This window comes from Salvelinus fontinalis, chromosome 8 (genome assembly GCF_029448725.1).
Source record: "Salvelinus fontinalis isolate EN_2023a chromosome 8, ASM2944872v1, whole genome shotgun sequence".
Lineage (NCBI taxonomy): Eukaryota > Metazoa > Chordata > Actinopteri > Salmoniformes > Salmonidae > Salvelinus > Salvelinus fontinalis.
The window spans coordinates 26,164,426-26,185,312 of record NC_074672.1 but is presented as its reverse complement, the minus strand read 5'-3'; the positions used below and the strand labels follow the sequence as shown (position 1 = coordinate 26,185,312).

The following is a 20,887-nucleotide window of genomic DNA, read 5'->3' as shown; positions in this document are numbered from 1 at the left end:
CACATGAAAAATGTCTAACAAAATGTTATCTAACATGGGTTCTAACAAAGGGTTAAACATTAGGATCTCTCAAAATCCAAATGTGTAGATGATCTTGGTTTGATGAAAGAAAAACTGCCATAAGCTGCTGGTTTGAAAACTCTGAAAAGCTCAGGACATGACTGACATTAGTGTCGATTGACAGGTGTCACTTTGAGGTGACCTTTTTGACCTACTGACCTTTGAGGAGCTCCTGCTGCCGGTCCTCTTCGTCCAGGTCAATGACCACTGGTCCTTGGGGCTTCTTGGACTTCTTCTTCCGGCCCGCCACAAAGCTCTTCTTCAGGGACAGCAGGCGGTACATCTCATACCCCATCAGGAGCACGCCGCCATCCAGCGACCAGTCAGAGATCACCTTCGCTCTGCTGGCCGTGGTTCTGAAAGAGAAAAGAGAGAGAGAAAAAGAGATGAGAGCGAAAAGAGGGAAAGAAAGATAGCACATCAGTGACAATGTTCCACACATAATAGCATAGGCATTTAGAGACATATTTATTTATTTATCCATCTTTAGTTAACTAGGCAAGTCAGTTAAGAACAAATTCTTATTTACAGTGATGGCCTAGGAACAGTGGGTTAACTGCCTTGTTCAGGGGCAGAATGACATATTTTTACCTTGTACCAGGGATTCGATCTAGCAGCCTGTCGGTTACTGGCTCAACGCTCTAACCACTAGGCTACCTGCCGCCCCAGTGTATATACCTAAAGACGACCTGCATTATATCTTAATCAAACCTTCTTGCTAAAGGTCTTGATAGTTGATGTACTTTAAATGCCTTACGTAGTTCATGTAGTTACACACTTGGGCAATAGATGAGTCATGTTTGTACATACATTTATTTTTAGAGACAGATCCCTGGCAGTTGTGTGATAGAAGCAGAGCTTCTAGTCACTCACAAACACAAACCATGATCATGGCTAAAAGGATTCAGCTTTGAAATTGGAGGTAGTGGACTATCCCTGTTCCCAGAGAGGACGGGAAACTTACTTGTGCTCGTCATTCAGGATGTGGACCTTGAAGATGCGCGGGGAGAAGTGGGCGGGGTTGATGTCTGCAGGTAATGCCTCAGAGGAAGGGACCCAGAGGTTAAACTCAGCCAGCCAGTTCTGTAACGTGTTGACCTGTAGCGAGATGGGTAGAGAGGGAGAGAGAGAGGGGTAGTGAGAGAGGGGTAGTGAGAGAGGGGTAGTGAGAGAGGGGTAGAGAGAGAAAAAGGTTCAGAGGTAGAGAGCGAGAAGAAGAGAGAACACAGAGAGAGCGAGGTAGAGAGAGAGAGCGAGGTAGAGAGAGAGCGCGTGAGGTAGAGAGAGAGAGAGAAGGAGGTGGAGAGAGAGTGCGTGCAAGGTAGAGCGAGAGCGTGCGCGAAGTAGAGAGAGAGCATGAAGTAGAGAGAGCGCATGAAGTAGAGAGAGAGCGCATGAAGTAGAGAGAGAGCGCATGAAGTAGAGAGAGAGCATGAAGTAGAGAGAGAGCATGAAGTAGAGAGAGAGCATGAAGTAGAGAGAGCGCATGAAGTAGAGAGAGAGCGCATGAAGTAGAGAGAGAGCGCATGAAGTAGAGAGAGAGCGCATGAAGTAGAGAGAGAGCGCATGAAGTAGAGAGAGAGCGCGAGGGAAGTAGAGAGAGAGTGTGCGGGAAGTAGAGAGAGAGTGTGCGAAGTAGAGAGAGAGCGTGCGAAGTAGAGAGAGAGCGTGCAAAGTAGAGAGAGAGAGCGCGCGAAGTAGAGAGAGAGAGAGAGCGAGGTGGAGAGAGAGTGTGCGAGAGGTAGAGAGAGAGCGCGCGCGAGGTAGAGAGAGAGAGCGCGTGCGAGGTAGAGAGAGAGAGCGCGTGCGAGGTAGAGAGAGAGAGAGCGCGTGCGAGGTAGAGAGAGAGAGCGCTTGCGAGGTAGAGAGAGAGCGTGAGAGGTAGAGAGAGAGCGCGCGAGGTGGAGAGAGAGCGTGAGCGAGGTAGAGCGAGAGAGCGCACGAAGTAGAGAGAGAGAGCGCGCACGAGGTAGAGAGAGAGCGCACGTGAGGTAGAGAGCGGTAGAGGAAAGAGAGCGGTAGAGAGAGAGAAAGAGCATGAGCGGTAGAGAGAGAGAGAGGTAGAGGGAGAGAGCAGTAGAGAGAGAGAGCGCAAGCGGTAGAGAGAGAGAAAGGTAGAGGGAGAGAGAACAGTAGAGAGAGAGGGAGAGAGAGAGCGAGATAGAGAGAGTAACATTAACTTTAACTGAGTAACATTAAGAAATGCTATAGATGGAAGGAATGCAGTTTGGAAACCTACCAAAAAACAATTAGGCAACAGCAAATTCAATCCCTTTTAGACAACTTCCTGGATAAAATATTCCACTGCAATAGTGAAGGTGTAAACTTGGCAGTAGAAAATCTTAACAGTATATTTGACCTCTCAGCTTCCCTATCAAATCTAAAAATCTCAAATAGAAAACCGAAGAAAATGAACAACAATGACAAATGGTTTGATAAAGAATGCAAAAATCTAAGAAATAAATTGAGAAACCTGTCCAACCAAAAACATAGAGACCCGGAAAACCTGAATCTACGCCTTCACTATGGTGAATCACTAAAACAATACAGAAATACACTAGGGAAAAAGAAGGAACAGCACGTCAGAAATCAGCTCAATGTAATTGAAGACTCCATAGACTCTAACCAATTCTGGGAAAATTGGAAAAAACTAAACAAACAACAACACGAAGAATTATCTATCCAAAATGGAGATGTATGGGTAAACCACTTCTCCAATCTTTTTGGCTCTATAACAAAGAATAAAGAGCAAAAACATATACATGATCAAATACAAATCCTAGAATCAACTATTAAAGACTACCAGAACCCACTGGATTCTCCAATTACCTTGAATGAGTTACAGGACAAAATAAAAACCCTCCAACCCAAAAAGGCCTGTGGTGTTGATGGTATCCTTAATGAAATGATCAAATATACAGACAACAAATTCCAATTGGCTATACTAAAACTCTTTAACATCGTCCTTAGCTCTGGCATCTTCCCCAATATTTGGAACCAAGGACTGATCACCCCAATCCACAAAAGTGGAGACAAATTTGACCCCAATAACTACCGTGGAATATGCGTCAACAGTAACCTTGGGAAAATCCTCTGCATTATCATTAACAGCAGACTCGTACATTTCCTCAATGAAAACAATGTACTGAGCAAATGTCAAATTGGCTTTTTACCAAATTACCGTACAACAGACCATGTATTCACCCTACACACCCTAATTGACAACCAAACAAACCAAAACAAAGGCAAAGTCTTTTCATGCTTTGTTGATTTCAAAAAAGCCTTCGACTCAATTTGGCATGAGGGTCTGCTATACAAATTGATGGAAAGTGGTGTTGGGGGTAAAACATACGACATACGACAAATCCATGTACACAAACAACAAGTGTGTGGTTAAAATTGGCAAAAAACACACATTTCTTCACACAGGGTCGTGGGGTGAGACAGGGATGCAGCTTAAGCCCCACCCTCTTCAACATATATATCAACGAATTGGCGCGGGCACTAGAACAGTCTGCAGCACCCGGTCTCACCCTACTAGAATCCGAAGTCAAATGTCTACTGTTTGCTGATGATCTGGTGCTTCTGTCACCAACCAAGGAGGGCCTACAGCAGCACCTAGATCTTCTGCACAGATTCTGTCAGACCTGGGCCCTGACAGTAAATCTCAGTAAGACCAAAATAATGGTGTTCCAAAAAAGGTCCAGTCACCAGGACCACAAATTCCATCTAGACACCGTTGCCCTAGAGCACACAAAAAACTATACATACCTCGGCCTAAACATCAGCACCACAGGTAACTTCCACAAAGCTGTGAACGATCTGAGAGACAAGACAAGAAGGGCCTTCTATGCCAACAAAAGGAACATAAATTTCAACATACCAATTAGGATCTGGCTAAAAATACTTGAATCAGTCATAGAGCCCATTGCCCTTTATGGTTGTGAGGTCTGGGGTCCGCTCACCAACCAAGATTTCACAAAATGGGACAAACACCAAATTGAGACTCTGCATGCAGAATTCTGCAAAAATATCCTCCGTGTACAACGTAGAACACCAAATAATGCATGCAGAGCAGAATTAGGCCGATACCCACTAATTATCAAAATCCAGAAAAGAGCCGTTAAATTCTACAACCACCTAAAAGGAAGCGATTCCCAAACCTTCCATAACAAAGCCATCACCTACAGAGAGATGAACCTGGAGAAGAGTCCCCTAAGCAAGCTGGTCCTAGGGCTCTGTTCACAAACATAAACACACCCCACAGAGCCCCAGGACAACAGCACAATTAGACCCAACCAAATCATGAGAAAACAAAAAGATAATTACTTGACACATTGGAAAGAATTAACAAAAAACCAGAGCAAACTAGAATGCTATTTGGCCCTAAACAGAGAGTACACAGTGGCAGAATACCTGACCACTGTGACTGACTCAAACTTAAGGAAAGCTTTGACTATGTACAGACTCAGTGAGCATAGCCTTGCTATTGAGAAAGGCCGCCGTAGGCAGACATGGCTCTCAAGAGAAGACAGGCTATGTGCACACTGCCCACAAAATGAGGTGGAAACTGAGCTGCACTTCCTAACCTCCTGCCCAATGTATGACCATATTAGAGAGACATATTTCCCTCAGATTACACAGATCCACAAAGAATTTGAAAACAAATCCAATTTTGATAAACTCCCATATCTACTGGGAGAAATTCCACAGTGTGCCATCACAGCAGCAAGATTTGTGACCTGTTGTCACAAGAAAAGGGCAACCAGTGAAGAACAAACACCATTGTAAATACAACCCATATTTATGCTTATTTATTTTAACTTGTGTGCTTTAACCATTTGTACATTGTTACAACACTGTATATATATAATATAACATTTGTAATGTCTTTATTGTTTTGAAACTTCTGTATGTGTAATGTTTACTGTTAATTTGTATTGTTTATTTCACTTTTGTATAATATCTACCTCACTTGCTTTGGCAATGTTAACACATGTTTCCCATGCCAATAAAGCCCCTTGAATTGAATTGAATTGAGAGAGCGCGAGTAGTAGAGAGAGAGGTAGAGAGAGAGCGGTAGAGAGAGAGAGCGGTAGAGAGAGGTAGAGAGAGAGCGGTAGAGAGAGGTAGAGAGAGAGCGGTAGAGAGAGAGAGCGGTAGAGAGAGACCGGTAGAGAGAGAATAGTAGAGAGAGAGCGGTAGAGAGAGAGAGGTAGAGAGAGAGGTAGAGAGCGGTAGAGAGAGAGCGGTAGAGAGAGAGCGGTAGAGAGAGAGCGGTAGAGAGAGAGCGCGAGCGGTAGAGAGAGAGCGGTAGAGCGAGAGCGGTAGAGAGAGAGCGCGAGCGGTAGAGAGAGAGAGAGAGAGGTAGAGAGAGAGAGAGAGAGCGGTAGAGAGAGAGCGGTAGAGAGAGAGCGCGAGCGTAGAGAGAGAGCGCGAGCGTAGAGAGAGAGGTAGAGGGAGAGAGAGAGGTAGAGGGAGAGAGAGAGGTAGAGGGAGAGAGAGAGAGAGAGCGAGAGCGGTAGATAGAATAGAGAGCGGTAGAGAGAAAGAGAGAGCGGTAGAGAGAGAGGTAGAGAGAGCAGTAGAGAGAGAGAGCGGAAGAGAGAGCGGTAGAGAGAGCGGTAGAGAGAGAGGTAGAGGGAGAGAGAGAGGTAGAGGGAGAGAGAGAGCGGTAGAGAGAGAGAGAGCGGTAGAGAGAGAGAGAGCGGTAGAGCGGTCAGTAGGGCGGTAGAGAGAGCGGAAGAGAGAAAGAGAGAGAGAGAAAGAGAGAGGTAGAGAGAGAGAGCGGAAGAGAGAGAGAGAAAGAGAGAGCGGTAGAGAGAAAGAGAGAGCGGTAGAGAGAGAGGTAGAGAGAGAGAACAGTAGAGAGAGAGTGCGCGGTAGAGAGAGAGTGGTAGAGAGAAAGTACATTACCTCAGTCAAGAGATTACAAGATGGATTCACACACCTCCATTGCATTATGTCCAGTATGTATAAACAGAATAAACAGAGCATGTAAAGAGAGAAAAGAGTACACACAGCCACTTACAGGAACGATGGCGAGCACGGTGTGGGCCTGCGTGTGTTTAAGCAGGATGTCTATAAAGGAGATGACCTGCAAGGTCTTGCCCAGGCCCATGCTGTGGGCAAGGATACAGCCGAAGCCACTGCTGCGCTTAGACCTCTCCAGAGACTCCACCAGGTTATCATACAGGAACCGGATCCCACCGATCTGATGGAGGGGGAGAAAAGAAAGGAGGAAGAGACAGAAGTAGCGAGATCATTAGCAGATTGATAAGTCTGTTAATTGTTATATTTGTTTGACTGCATTGTATACCATGGCTGTCTCCGTGGGCTCTATGGGGTTTGGCAGAGGCAGAAAATCTTCATTGAAAGTGCTTTTTAGGCTTAATATGGATCTGGGAAATTGGCCCTATAACTGCTAGACTGCCTGTGCAAACAAGAGAATCCATGGCCCTATTGAGTCAGTGGTACCATGGTTGGTAGATTGATTATGTATGAAGAGAAAACTGTTTGATAGGCTTGATATTAGGGTTGGGCGGTATCCCGACTTGCATATCGTCATACCGTCTTTCTCTCACCCTGGGAATTACAGTATTACCAGCTTAGTACACAAGAAGGTGCCAAAAACACTAAAAAAGCCCATTGGGAGTCTATTACCAGGATGGTAATAAATTAAGTAATTTAACAGTAATAGCAAATTTCCATGGAGGCTGGTAGCCTAATATGCTAACGAGCACAAACGAAAATAAACAAATTGCAAAGACAGGCAATCCAGCTCATAAAGTTATGCATATATAGGTAGGAGTTATAGGTAGACTTCTACTCCAAATCAAATCCAATTGTATTGGTCAGCAATGTTAATGTGGGTGTAGCGAAATGCTTGTGCTTCTAGTTCTGACCGTGCTGTAATATCTAACGAGTGATATCTAACAATTCCCAGCAACTACCTACTACACACAAATCTAACAAGTAATCTAACAATTCCCAACAACTACCTAATACACACAAATCTAAAGGGGTGATTGAAAATATGTGCATATAAATATATGGATGAGCGATGGCCGAGCGGCATAGGCAAGGTGCAGTGGATGGTATAAAATACAGTATATACATGTGATATGAGTAATGTAAGATATGTAAATATTATTAAAGTGGCATTATTTAAAGTGACTAGTGATCCATTTATTAAAGTATCCAGTGATTGGGTCTCAATGTAGGCAGCAGCCTCTCTGAGTTAGTGATGGCTATTTAACAGTCTGATGGCCTTGAGATAGAAGCTGTTTTTCAATCTCTCAATTCCAGATTTGATGCATCTGTACTGACCTCGCCTTCTGGATGATAGCAGGGTGAACAGGCAGTGGCTCAGGTGGTTGTTGTCCTTGATTATCTTTTTGGCCTTCCTGTGACAACGGGCGTTGTAGGAGTCCTGGAGGGCAGGTAGTTTGCCCCTGGTGATGCGTTGTGCAGACCGCACCACACTCTGGAGAGCCTTATGGTTGTGGGCGGAGCACTTGCCGTACCAGGCTGTGATACAGCCCGACAGGATGCTCTCGATTGTGCATCTGTAAAAGTTAGTTAGGGTTTTGGGTGACAAGCCAAATTTCTTCAGCCTCCTGAGGTTGAAGAGGCGCTGTTGCTCCTTCTTCACCACACTGTCTGTGATGTGTACGCCCAAGAAGTCCACGATCATCTCCTTTGTTTTGTTGACGTTGAGTGAGAGGTTGTTTTCCTGACATCACCCTCCGAGTGCCCTCACCTCCTCCCTGTAGGCTGTCTCGTCGTTGTTAGTTATCAAGCCCTCTACTGTTGTGTCATCTGCAAACTTGATGATTGAGTTGGAGGCGTGCATGGCCACGCAGTCGTGGGTGAACAGGGAGTAACGGAGAGGGCTGAGCACACACCCTTGTGGGGCACCAGTGTTGAGGGTCAGCAAAGTGGAGATGTTGTTTCCTACCTTCACCACCTGGGGGAACAGCATTCTTACATAGGTATTATTTTTGTCCAGATGGGACAGGGCTGTGTGCAGTGTGATGGCCATTGCGTCATCTGTGGACTTGTTGGGGCGGTGTGAAAACTGAAGTGGGTCTAGGGTGGCCGGTAAGGTGGCAGTGATATGATCCTTGACTAGCCTCTCAAAGTACTTCATGATGACAGAAGTGAGTGCCACGGGGCGATAGTCATTTAGTTCAGTTATCTTTGCCTTCTTGGGTACTGGAACAATGGTAGCCATCTTGAAGCATGTGGGGATAATAGACTGGGATAGGGAGCCATTAAATATGTCCGTAAACACACCAGCCAGCTGGTTTGTGCATGCTCTGAGGACATGGCTAGGGATGCTGTCTGGGCCAGCAGCCTTGTGAGGGTTAACACGTTTAAATGTTTTACTCACGTCAGCCACTGAGAAGGAGAGGGGGGGGGGGGCCGCAGTCTTGGTTAGCGAGCCGAGACGGAGACACTGTATTATCCTCAAAGCAGGCAAAGGTGTTTAATTTGTCTGGAAGCATGACGTCGGTGTCCGTGACGTGGCTGTTTTCCTGTAGACCCTGCCACATACGTCTCGTGTCGGAACTGTTAAATTACGACTCCACCTAGTCCCTGTACTGGCATTTCGCTTGTTTGATTGCCTTGCGGAGGGAATAACTACACAGTTTATATTCAGCCATATCTCCAGACCTCTTTCCATGGTTAAATGCGGTGGATCACGCTTACAGTTTTACGCGAATGCCGCCATCCATCCACGGTTTCTGGTTAGGGCAGGTTTTAATGTTCACAGTGGGTACGACGTCTCCAATGCACTTATTTATAAACACACTCACCGACTCAGCGTATAGGTCAATATTGTCCTCTGAGGCTGATAGGAACATATTCCAGTCCTCGTGATCAAAACAATCTTGGAGCGTGGCTTCCGATTGGTCAGACCAGAGTTGAATGGTTCTCGTCACTGGTACATCCTGTTTGAGTTTCTGCCTATAAGCCGGGACAAGCAAGATAGTGTTGTGGTCGGATTTGCCAAAGGGAGGGCGGGGGAGGGCGTTGTATGCATCACGGAAGTTAGAGTAGCAGTGGTCAAGAGTATTAGCCCTTCGTGTTGTGGAATCAATATGCTGATAAAAATGGATGACTTTCACGAGTCATTATTTATGAAGGTATCTTTACTTTTACTCAAGTATGACAATTAGGTACTTTTTCCACCACTGCATTGTGCAAATGAATACATTTTTGACGCATGCAGTACTGGCTCTCCAGCAGCATGTCTTAATTTTTAAACACTTTTTACCCCTTTTTCTCCACGATTTTGTGATATGCAATTGGTAGTTACAGTCTTATCCCATCGCTGCAACTCCCGTACGGACTCGGGAGAGGCGAAGGTCGAGAGCCATGCGTCCTCTAAAACACGACTCTGCCAAGCTACACTGATTCTTGACATGCTGCTCTCTTAACCCGGAAGCCAGCCTCACCAATGTGTTGGAGGAAACGCCGTACAACTGGCGACCTTGTCAGCATGCATGCGCCCGGCCCGCCACAGGAGTCGCTAGAGCGTGATGGGACAAGGACATCCTGGCCAGCCAAATCCTCCCTTAACGACTCTGGGCCAATTGGGTCTCCCGGATTTGGCCGGCTGCAACACAGCCTGGGATTGAACCCAGATCTGTAGTGATGCCTCAAGCACTGCAGTGCCCGACCGCTACGCAACTCGGGAGGCTCCAGCAGCATGTCTACAAGCTGTGTGGAGTCTGGAGTCGCTAGGGCAAGAGGCCTGCCTGCTCTGCTTGAAGAAGAGGGGGGAGGAGCAGACAGCCGAGAACGGAAAGGATAAAAAACACAAGGAAATCAATATGGCAGTGGCAGCTGTGCAAACAACATCCAAAGGGCTTTGACTTCTCAAACAGGGCAGAAAGCTAACACAATATGATGCTTGTCACCTTATTCATTTAGCCACTTACTTAGATAGCAAGTTAAACTTAGAGGTCGTGTTAACGCAGAATTCTGTGTTTGTCACGAAGGGAAAAAAGAAATATCTTGCTGCGTTTGGAAACGCAGATCTAAAATGGTTCTTATTGTACTTTCTGCTCGACATCAGACTAACTTTGTGCTTCAGTTGCACTTCTAAACTGGGATGAGAATTCACGAACAGGCATTCTATCAGCAGACAGCACTCTGACTGATGTGGAGCTACTGTTCTCCATCATTCTATCAGCAGACAGCGCTCTGACTGATGTGGAGCTACTGTTCTCCATCATTCTATCAGCGCTCTGACTGATGTGGAGCTACTTTTCTCCATCATTCTATCAGCAGACAGCGCTCTGACTGATGTGGAGCTACTTTTCTCCATCATTCTATCAGCGCTCTGACTGATGTGGAGCTACTTTTCTCCATCATTCTATCAGCAGACAGCGCTCTGACTGATGTGGAGCTACTGTTATCCATCATTCTATCAGCAGACAGCGCTCTGACTGACGTGTAGCTACTGTTCTCCATCATTCTATCAGCAGACAGCGCTCTGACTGATGTGGAGCTACTTTTCTCCATCATTCTATCAGCAGACAGCGCTCTGACTGATGTGGAGCTACTGTTCTCCATCATTCTATCAGCAGACAGCACTCTGACTGATGTGGAGCTACTGTTCTCCATCATTCTATCAGCAGACAGCGCTCTGACTGATGTGGAGCTACTGTTCTCCATCATTCTATCAGCAGACAGCGCTCTGACTGATGTGGAGCTACTTTTCTCCATCATTCTATCAGCGCTCTGACTGATGTGGAGCTACTTTTCTCCATCATTCTATCAGCAGACAGCGCTCTGACTGACGTGTAGCTACTGTTCTCCATCATTCTATCAGCAGACAGCGCTCTGACTGATGTGGAGCTACTTTTCTCCATCATTCTATCAGCGCTCTGACTGATGTGGAGCTACTTTTCTCCATCATTCTATCAGCAGACAGCGCTCTGACTGACGTGTAGCTACTGTTCTCCATCATTCTATCAGCAGACAGCGCTCTGACTGATGTAGAGCTACTGTTCTCCATCATTCTATCAGCAGACAGCGCTCTGACTGATGTGGAGCTACTTTTCTCCATCATTCTATCAGCAGACAGCGCTCTGACTGATGTGGAGCTACTTTTCTCCATCATTCTATCAGCAGACAGCGCTCTGACTGATGTGGAGCTACTGTTCTCCATCATTCTATCAGCAGACAGCGCTCTGACTGATGTGGAGCTACTTTTCTCCATCATTCTATCAGCAGACAGCGCTCTGACTGATGTGAGGCTACTGTTCTCCATCATTCTATCAGCAGACAGCGCTCTGACTGATGTGGAGCTACTGTTCTCCATCATTCTATCAGCAGACAGCGCTCTGACTGATGTGGAGCTACTTTTCTCCATCATTCTATCAGCAGACAGCGCTCTGACTGATGTGGAGCTACTGTTCTCCATCATTCTATCAGCAGACAGCGCTCTGACTGATGTGGAGCTACTGTTCTCCATCATTCTATCAGCAGACAGCGCTCTGACTGATGTGGAGCTACTTTTCTCCATCATTCTATCAGCAGACAGCGCTCTGACTGATGTGGAGCTACTTTTCTCTGTGTAGCCAGAAACTTTTCGCCAGTAAAATGAAATATTAACTTTAAGCAAAACGTTAGAAAATACATTTCCTATGATACGCCTAAACATTAGAAATATGATGGCCCTACATTGTTTTGCAAAAAAGACTTCTGTTGTCATCGAATCAAGATAAAGCTATTTTATGCTGAATGTGGTGCACTAATGTATTTTCTGTGAAGGAAAACTATAGATGCACATCCCTGATCACTCTATTGAAGCAAAAAAACACTGTTGACTCAATATAAAATGAGACCCCTGTCAACACACAGCTGGACACACCTGCTCCTGCTTTATCCCGTTGTACAATAATGTGACAGGTGAAATAAGAACGCAATATGCTTCCTCCCCCAACTCATTCCACAAGTTGACTGCAGGTATTTACTTAAATTGTTACAAATATTAGAATGTATTGAAGGTATTGGAAAAACCATCCCGTGACGATTTCCAAATACCCTGGTATACGGTATATACCGCACAAGCCTACTTGATATTCTACTGAGGGAATCCATACCTGGTGAGGTTTGACGGCCCGGACCAGTTGAGGGGAGAGGAACAGGTCTACCTCCTCAGCAGGGTGGTTCAGGTTGACCAAGACACGCCCCAGGGCGTCCGGTTGGTTTACAGCGTCGTTGACGTGGGCGCCGCTGGCCTCCTCCGACCGCTCCTCCTCCTCATTGGTGGACTCGCTGCTGATCTGTAGGGCGTCGTCCTCGCCGGAGCTGAGCTCGATCACGTCTATGGTTGAGAAAGGAAAAAGAAAAGGGGGGGGGGGTTCAAGGTGTTTTTGTTAGAAGAGCATTGTAGATGGAAATGGAAAAGCATTTAATATATCTACAGTACCAGTCAAAAGTTTGGACACCTACTCATTCAAGGGGTTTTCTATATTTTTACTGTTAATATATAATAGTGAAGACATCAAAACTAAGAAATAACACATATGGAATCATGTAGTAACCAAAAAATATGTTAAACAAATCTAAATATATCTGTCCTTTGGTCTGATGAGTCCAAATTTGAGATTTTTTGTTCCAACCACCATGTCTTTGTGCGATCTCCACGTGTGTGGTTCCACCGTGAAGCATGGAGGAGGAGGTGTGATGGTGTTGGGGTGCTTGCTGGTGACACTGTCAGTGATTTACTTAGAATTCAAGGCACACTTATCCAGCATGGCTACCGCAGTGATACGCCATCCAATCTGGTTTGCGCTTAATGGGACTATCATTTGTTTTTCAACAGGACAAAGACCCAACACACCTCCAGGCTGTGTAAGGGCTATTTGACCAATAAGGAGAGTGATGCATCAAATGACCTGGCCTCCATAATCACCCAACCTCAACCCAATTGAGATGGTTGGGGATGAGTTGGACCGCAGAGTGAAGGAAAAGCAGCCAACAAGTGCTCAGCATATGTGGGAACACTTTCAAGACTGTTGGAAAAGCATTCCGGGTAAAGCTGGTTGAGAGAATACCAAGAGTGTGCAAAGCTGTCATCAAGGGTGGCTACATTGAAGAATCTACTTTGAAGAATAAATATAAAATATGTTTTGATTTGTATAACACTTTTTTGGTTACTACATGATTCCATATGTGTTATTTCATAGTTGATGTTTTCACTATTATTCTACAATGTAGAAAAGAGTAAAAAATAAAAATCCTTGAATGAGTAGGTGTGTCCAAACTTTTGACTGGTACTGTACATAATACCTATATGTTTCAATTGCATTGTGTGGCTGCCTTTTGATCAAAACAATCATTTTCTATCATTATGTTACACAATATTGCCTAAACAAATAAAATATCAAACATTTCATTAGTTTCAATAATTCAATAATAAGTGTTTCCCCGTGTGGCTCAGTGGGTAGAGCATGGCGCTTGCAACGCCAGGGTTGTGGGTTCGATTCCCACGGGGGGCCAGTACAAAAAAAGTATGAATGTATGTACTTGTAAGTCGCTCTGGATAAGAGCGTCTGCTAAATGACTTAAATGTAAATGTAAATGTTTCAATAACATTATTTATCTCCAAAAGAAGACATCTGTTTTCACAAATCTATGAAATCACACATTTTTCTGGCGTCATGTTTGTCTTAGTATCTTCAGGCAAACAAATCTTCAAAAAAGTTCTTCCCTGGTCTGTTTTCAAATAACAATGTAAAAAATATATATACACTGCTCAAAAAAATAAAGGGAACACTAAAATAACACATCCTAGATCTGAATGAATGAAAGCACCGCCAGCATTCAAAAGTGACCAAAACATCAGCCAGGAAGCATAGGAACTGAGAAGTGGTCTGTGGTCACCACCTGCAGAACCACTCCTTTATTGGGGGTGTCTTGCTAATTGCCTATAATTTCCACCTGTTGTCTATTCCATTTGCACAACAGCATGTGAAATTTATTGTCAATCAGTGTTGCTTCCTAAGTGGACAGTTTGATTTCACAGAAGTGTGATTGACTTGGAGTTACATTGTGTTGTTTAAGTGTTCCCTTTATTTTTTTGAGCAGTGTAGAAACATCTAAACTGGTCCCCACGTCATCTATATTAAGTGATAAGTTCCACAAACTTGTGCCATTTTTTGAACTACAGATGTGGCCTAGAAGAGGGGAGGAGAAGACGATAGAGAGCAGGCTTATGTAAGTCTAGTGAATGGAAGCTTATACAAGCTGGATTATAGTGGTGGGAGATGGGTTTACATAACGGGCAGAAATGTTACTGCGCTGGCTGGACTGGAAACTGCCTGGGCTGGAAGCTGCATGAGGCTGGGAGCTGCCTGAGGCTCGAAGCTGGCTGAGGCTGGGGCTGGCATTAACCAGACATTTTCTCCATGCCTACCCTCTCATCCAGGACTCAAAAACGCAGGGTGAGTTGGAAGGGGGTTCAACTGGGAATGGATCTGTTCAATGTGGATCTATGCCCACAAACAGACAGGTGTATGTATGTGTGAATAAGTGACACAGAGAGAGAGACTGTGTGTGTGTGTGTCTGTATGTGTGTGTGTGAGAGTCATGACCAGTGGAGGAAAAGCACATGATGTACCCACCAGAGCTTAGTTCTATACTGTAGCGACTCTCCTGCTCTAGCTCAGACAACTGCTCAGAGCCAGTCGGATACAGCACACCCCAGTCCCTACGTACCCCATGTGTAACGGCATTCCTCCTCCTCTTCATCTTCGGAAGAGGAGGAGTATTGAGGGAACCAAGGCGCAGCGTAAAGAAATGACATATTTTAATAACGAAAACAAGAACTTGATTAAACTTACAAAACAACAAACGGTGTAGACAGACCTAGACGACGTACTTACATAAAACAAGAAAACGCACGAATAGGAGACATAGGCTACATAAACCGAACAAACCGTAAACAGTCCCGCGTGGTGAAATAGACACAGACACGGAAGACAATCACCCACAACGAACACTGTGACAACGCCTACCATAATATGACTCTTAATTAGAGGAACGCCAAACACCTGCCTCTAAGAGCCATACCAGGCAACCCAAAACCAACACAGAAACAGAAAACATAGAATGCCCACCCAACCTCACGTCCTGACCAACTAACACACATAACAAACTAACAGAAATAGGTCAGGAACGTGACACCATGCTGTCATTTTGATGACTTTACATGACGTACTTTCATAAAGTACACTGCAGCGAGACCATTTCCCTTAATTGACCTACAGTAAGCATCTAACCCACATTTGATTCCATTTACAACACATGAAGAACAGAGAAATGGGTCATAACGTCACCAAGCATATAAAGCATGGCAGTCTTGCCGTTCTAAATCCAGCAGTGGTTCAGGAAGCATGTTTGGTTGACATATTTTTGTGCTCTATTAACTACAGTGTGACTTGGCTATTCATCTGATAACATGTCAAATTCATAAAGATCACTGGCCGAATGTTGTTGATGGAAATCCAAGAATGACTGGAGCAGAGTTCCTCAGTATTGCACAACCAGGGCAGGTATTCAAAGCGTAGGAGTTATGATCTAGGATCATTTCGGCCTTTTAGATCATAATGAATAAGATAAAAGGTACAGGGGACCTGATCCTAGATCAGCACAGGAGGACCACAATCAGTCTCAGTTAGGGCTGTGGCAGTAACGAAATTTCGCCAGCCGGTGATTGTCAAGCAAATAACTGCCTGTTTCAAGGTAATTGATCACTAATTAACATACACATTTAGCATCTCCTGGCTTCCACACATTTTAAAAAGTCAAATAAATCCATGTAATTTTGCGTACACCTTCACAACAAATCCATTAATTATTTTAGACAGGTCTAAAGAAGCATGATATGAAGAAAATGTAGTCTATTTCAGAAGAACAGAACAGCATACTCTGAGTTGTCCTTATGTTAGGTCCTGATCTGGCTTTGCCAAATGGCTGTGGGCTACAATGGGCTATCTGTTTTGATTTTTAATACATTGAAAGGCTGCATGATGAGACTAATGATGATTTGAAAAAAGTTGTTTGAAAGGCATGAGCTCTGCTTTGTTTTTTTGCGAAGGAAGTACACACTCCAATAGTCTCACAATTTGACATTCTCAAATATCTGCTGTGCAATCTGAATCGTTTCTCACTCCCATGGCTCTCTGTCACATAATCGGTCTTAATCACAGGCTACAAGTGAAGACAGACACATCGGGACACAACTGCGCTTGTTCTTATCCAATTGCAAGGTGCATATTGAAGATATTGGAATAAGTGTCCACATTTACTTTTCGTCAGCCAACAAGATGAGTAGGCCTAATGAACAGCAAAAACACTAGACTATGTCAATCTACTATCCCCCATAGTACAAAAGTTGACCTATTCTATTCTGTGCAATAAAATAAATATTCCAAACATAGTCTGGGACAGTTGTGGGATGAGATAGATCCTAAATGAATACAACCACTACTCAATGAGGCTGATGCAACAGATCAGAACGTTTAGCTTCAAATGTTGATAGCCTAAAAGTTGATTTCTTCACATTATAAGCGCATCAATGCGCACATGGTAGTAGGCTATAAACGCAAATGTTCCATTAGCGGAAAACACCATTATCAAAAGTGATCGCAAATGTAATTATGTATGTAATGCTTTTATTATAAAGGTGCATTTTTATGGTGAAAATTATCTTATCTTCCCCAAACTCACACGCTGCTTATATATGCCAGTTAGGCTCTATACCCCTTGTAAGCGGATTATTGTGCTTAAATTTTAAAGAACTTATTTGGCCACTTTAGTTGTGATACAAACCTTATTAAAACATATATGCCAGGCTACGAGGTGTGCGACTATGATTCGAACAAGTCACAAAAAAAGGCATTGTTTCTTATGCTGGGCAACATTCACAAGTGATAATATATCATTCACAAGTGATAATATATCATTCACAAGTGATAATATATCATTCACAAGTGATAATATATCATTCACAAGTGATAATATATCATTCACAAGTGATAATATATCATTCACAAGTGATAATATATCATTCACAAGTGATAGGCTAATATTGTCAACCATCAGTCTATTCTTGATTTAATATTGTCTTTACATATACTAAATAATATATGTGTGACATTAGTTTTGATTTAGGATGGACCATTATCATGCACCTGCATCGAAAGAGGGGCAGGGGGAAAAATACATGTCATCTATGCACTTAAATAGCGAATGGAGGACGCTTTCCCTGTGGTTTATTTTCATGCCAGCCAGGTAGGCTATACTCCTGTTGTAAATTTAAGGAATGTGATTAATGTTAGGAAAGTTGAGAGAAAAAATATAGTAGGCCTAGCCTATAGAAAGCTGATGGTATCCTTCTCTATATGCATAGCCTATAAAAATGTTGCTCATGGGCTCTCATTAAGTGTTTAATTAGATATTCGATTACATTTGCATTGATGTCAGAGTGATAGAGGGGCAATAGAGTGCTGAGTACCAGGCAGTTATCAAGTTAGGTAAGCTACTAATGACCAGCAGGAGCATCAGCGCTTGGAGAAGCCTAATTACCGACTAAACGGCCATGTGGAATTTGACTGTCTTCGCGACTCGTGACCGCTGGTGTGACGGTAATACGGTTACCGCAACAGCCCTAGTCTCAGTTAACATGTGTAATATAATGTATATTAATATGTCATGTGTGACAGACCCTGGGGCTTCTCTAGCTTGATGAGGGACACTAAACAGCGTCTCATAGTGAATGGGGTCGCACCTTCTTTGGGGGCGTGTGCTTCTGGGACCAGAGCTTTGGAGTTGTCTTCTCTGACGTTAGTGCCTCTGTTACTGGTGTCCAGGCAGATCGCATGATCCCGTTTGGCCAGGCGAGTAGACACACTCTGAGACAGATGTCCTGGAGGGAACAGAGGGAGAGATGCAGTAGTTAATCACCTGAGTGTGTTAAGTATCAACCAGTGAATTTCTATTATGATATACAGTATCAATCAAAAGTTTGGACTACTACTATCTACTCATTCAAGGGTTTTTCTTTATTTTTTACTATTTTCTGTGGAATAATAGTGAAGACATGAAAACTATGAAACACATATGGAATCATGTAGTAACCAAAAAAGTGTTAAACAAATCAAAACATATTTTAGATTCTTCAAAGTAGCCACCCTTGATGACAGCTTTACATACTCTTGGCATTCTCTCAACCAGCTTTACCCGGTATGGTTTTTTTCTTGAAAGAGTTCCCACATATGCTGAGCACTTGTTGGCTGCTTTTCCTTCACTCTGCGGTCCAACTCATCCCAAACCATCTCAATTTGGTTGAGGTTGGGTGATTGTGGAGGCCAGGTCATCTGATGCAGCACTTCATCACTGTCCTTATTGGTCAAATAGCACTTACACAGCCTGGAGGTGTGTTGGGTCATTGTCCTGTTGAAAAACAAATGATAGTCCTACTAAGCGCAAACCAGATGGGTTGGCGTATCGCTGCAGAATGTGGTGGCAGTCATGCTGGTTAAGAGTGCCTTGAATTTGAAATAAATCACTGACAGTGGTCACCAGCAAAGCACCCCCACACCATCACACATGCTTCACAGTGGGAACCACACATGCAGAGATCATCCGTTCACCTACTCTGCGTCTCACAAAGACATGGCGGTTGGAACAGAAAATCAGAAATTTGGACTAATCAGAAAAAGGACAGATGTCCATTGCTCATGTTTCTTGGCCCAAGCAAGTCTCTTCTCCGTGGTGTTTTTTAGTAGTGGTTTCTTTGCAGCAATTCGACTATGAAGGCCGGATTGAAGCAGTCTCCTCTGAACAGTTGATGTTGAGATGTGTCTGTTACTTCAACTCTGTGAAGCATTTATTTGGTCTATAATTTCTGAGGTTGGTAACTCTAATGTACTTATCCTCTGCAGCAGAGGTAACTCTGGGTCTTCCTTTCCGGTGGCAGTCCTCATGAGAGCCAGTTTCATCATAGCGCTTGATGGTTTTGCGACTGCACTTGAAGAAACTTTAAAAGTTCTTGAAATTGTCTGGATTGACTGACCTTCATTTCTTAAAGTAATGATGGACTGTCATTTCTCTTTGCTTATTTCAGCTGTTGTTCTTGCCATAATATGGACTTGGTCTATTACCAAATAGGGCTATCTTCTGTATACCACTCCTACCTTGTCACAACACAACTGATTGGCTTAAATGCATTAAGGAAAGAAATTAAACAAATTAACAAGGCACACCTGTTAATTGAAATGCATTCCAGGTGACTACCTCACCTCAATGAAGCTAGTTGAGAGAATGCCAAGAGTGTGCAAAGCGGTCATCAAGGCAAAGGGTGGCTACTTTTAAGAATCTCAAAAATAAAATATATTTTCATTTGTTTAACACTTTTTTGGTTACTACATGACTCCATGTGTGTTATTTCATAGTTTTGATTTATTCACAATTATTCTACAATGTAGAAAATTGTTAAAATAAAGATAAACCCTGGAATGAGTAGATGTCCAAACTTTTGACTGGTAATATATATATATATATATATATATATATATATATATATATATATATATATATATATTACCAGTCAAAAGTTTGGACATCTACTCATTCCAGGGTTTATCTTTATTTTAACAATTTTCTACATATATATATATATATATATATATATATATATATATGATTTTTGACATTTATTAACCCATCCACCAACCCACTCTTCGGAGGACACATCTTTGCTTTTACAGCTTTTCAGCTTTTACATACAGCAATCACATAACAAGACATTATTGAACATAAAGTCTTTAATCCCACCCCTCAGCCACTCTCAGCCCATCCCACCTATCACCATAGACCACCCGTGTTTGGTTTCCATGTGCCATATATACACTGCTCAAAAAAATAAAGGGAACACTTAAACAACACAATGTAACTCCAAGTCAATCACACTTCTGTGAAATCAAACTGTCCACTTAGGAAGCAACACTGATTGACAATAAATTTCACATGCTGTTGTGCAAATGGAATAGACAAAGGGTGGAAATTATATGCAATTAGCAAGACACCCCCAAAAAAGGAGTGATTCTGCAGGTGGTGACCACAGACCACTTCTCAGTTCCTATGCTTCACGGCTGGTGTTTTGGTCACTTTTGAATGCTGGTGGTGCTCTCACTCTAGTGGTAGCATGAGACGGAGTCTACAACCCACACAAGTGGCTCAGGTAGTGCAGTTCATCCAGGATGGCACATCAATGCGAGCTGTGGCAAAAAGGTTTGCTGTGTCTGTCAGCGTAGTGTCCAGAGCATGGAGGCGCTACCAGGAGACAGGCCAGTACATCAGGAGACGTGGAGGAGGCCGTAGGAGGGCAACAACCCAGAAGCAGGACCGCTACCTCCGCCTTTGTGGAGGTGCACTGCCAGCGCCCTGCAAAATGACCTCCAGCAGGCCACAAATGTGCATAAATCCTTTTTGAATGTTGGCTGGATTCACAACATGTGTAGCTTTAATTTGGTGTCTTTCATGTGTGATTTCATGAAAGATTGATTGTTATAGTAATATATTTGAATTTGGCGCGTTACATTTTTTCTGGATTTTGGCCAAGTGGGACGCTACCGTCTCACCTATCCCAGAGAAGTTAACAAGAAATTTGTGGAGTGGTTGAAAAACTAGTTTTAATGACTCCAACCTAAGTGGATGTAAACTTCTAACTTCAACTGTATATAGCATTCTGTTGGTGGCAAGAATTTTAATGGAAAAACTTGTGTTGAATCAAGTGTTT

General features: G+C 43.5%; 1 protein-coding gene across 2 annotated transcripts in view; it reads right to left on the bottom strand.

Moving 5' to 3' along the window:
• Positions 1–20,887, bottom strand: part of LOC129860969 (helicase ARIP4-like) — a 91,386-nt gene that overhangs the window by 16,923 nt on the left and 53,576 nt on the right. For both annotated transcript variants that reach the window (XM_055931946.1, XM_055931947.1), the window contains 5 exons: positions 17,876–18,013; positions 12,183–12,406; positions 6,092–6,274; positions 1,025–1,158; positions 220–416 (listed from right to left, as the gene is read on the bottom strand). In XM_055931946.1, the coding sequence (XP_055787921.1) occupies positions 220–416; positions 1,025–1,158; positions 6,092–6,274; positions 12,183–12,406; positions 17,876–18,013 (876 nt within the window). The remainder of the gene's footprint in view (positions 1–219; positions 417–1,024; positions 1,159–6,091; positions 6,275–12,182; positions 12,407–17,875; positions 18,014–20,887) is intronic.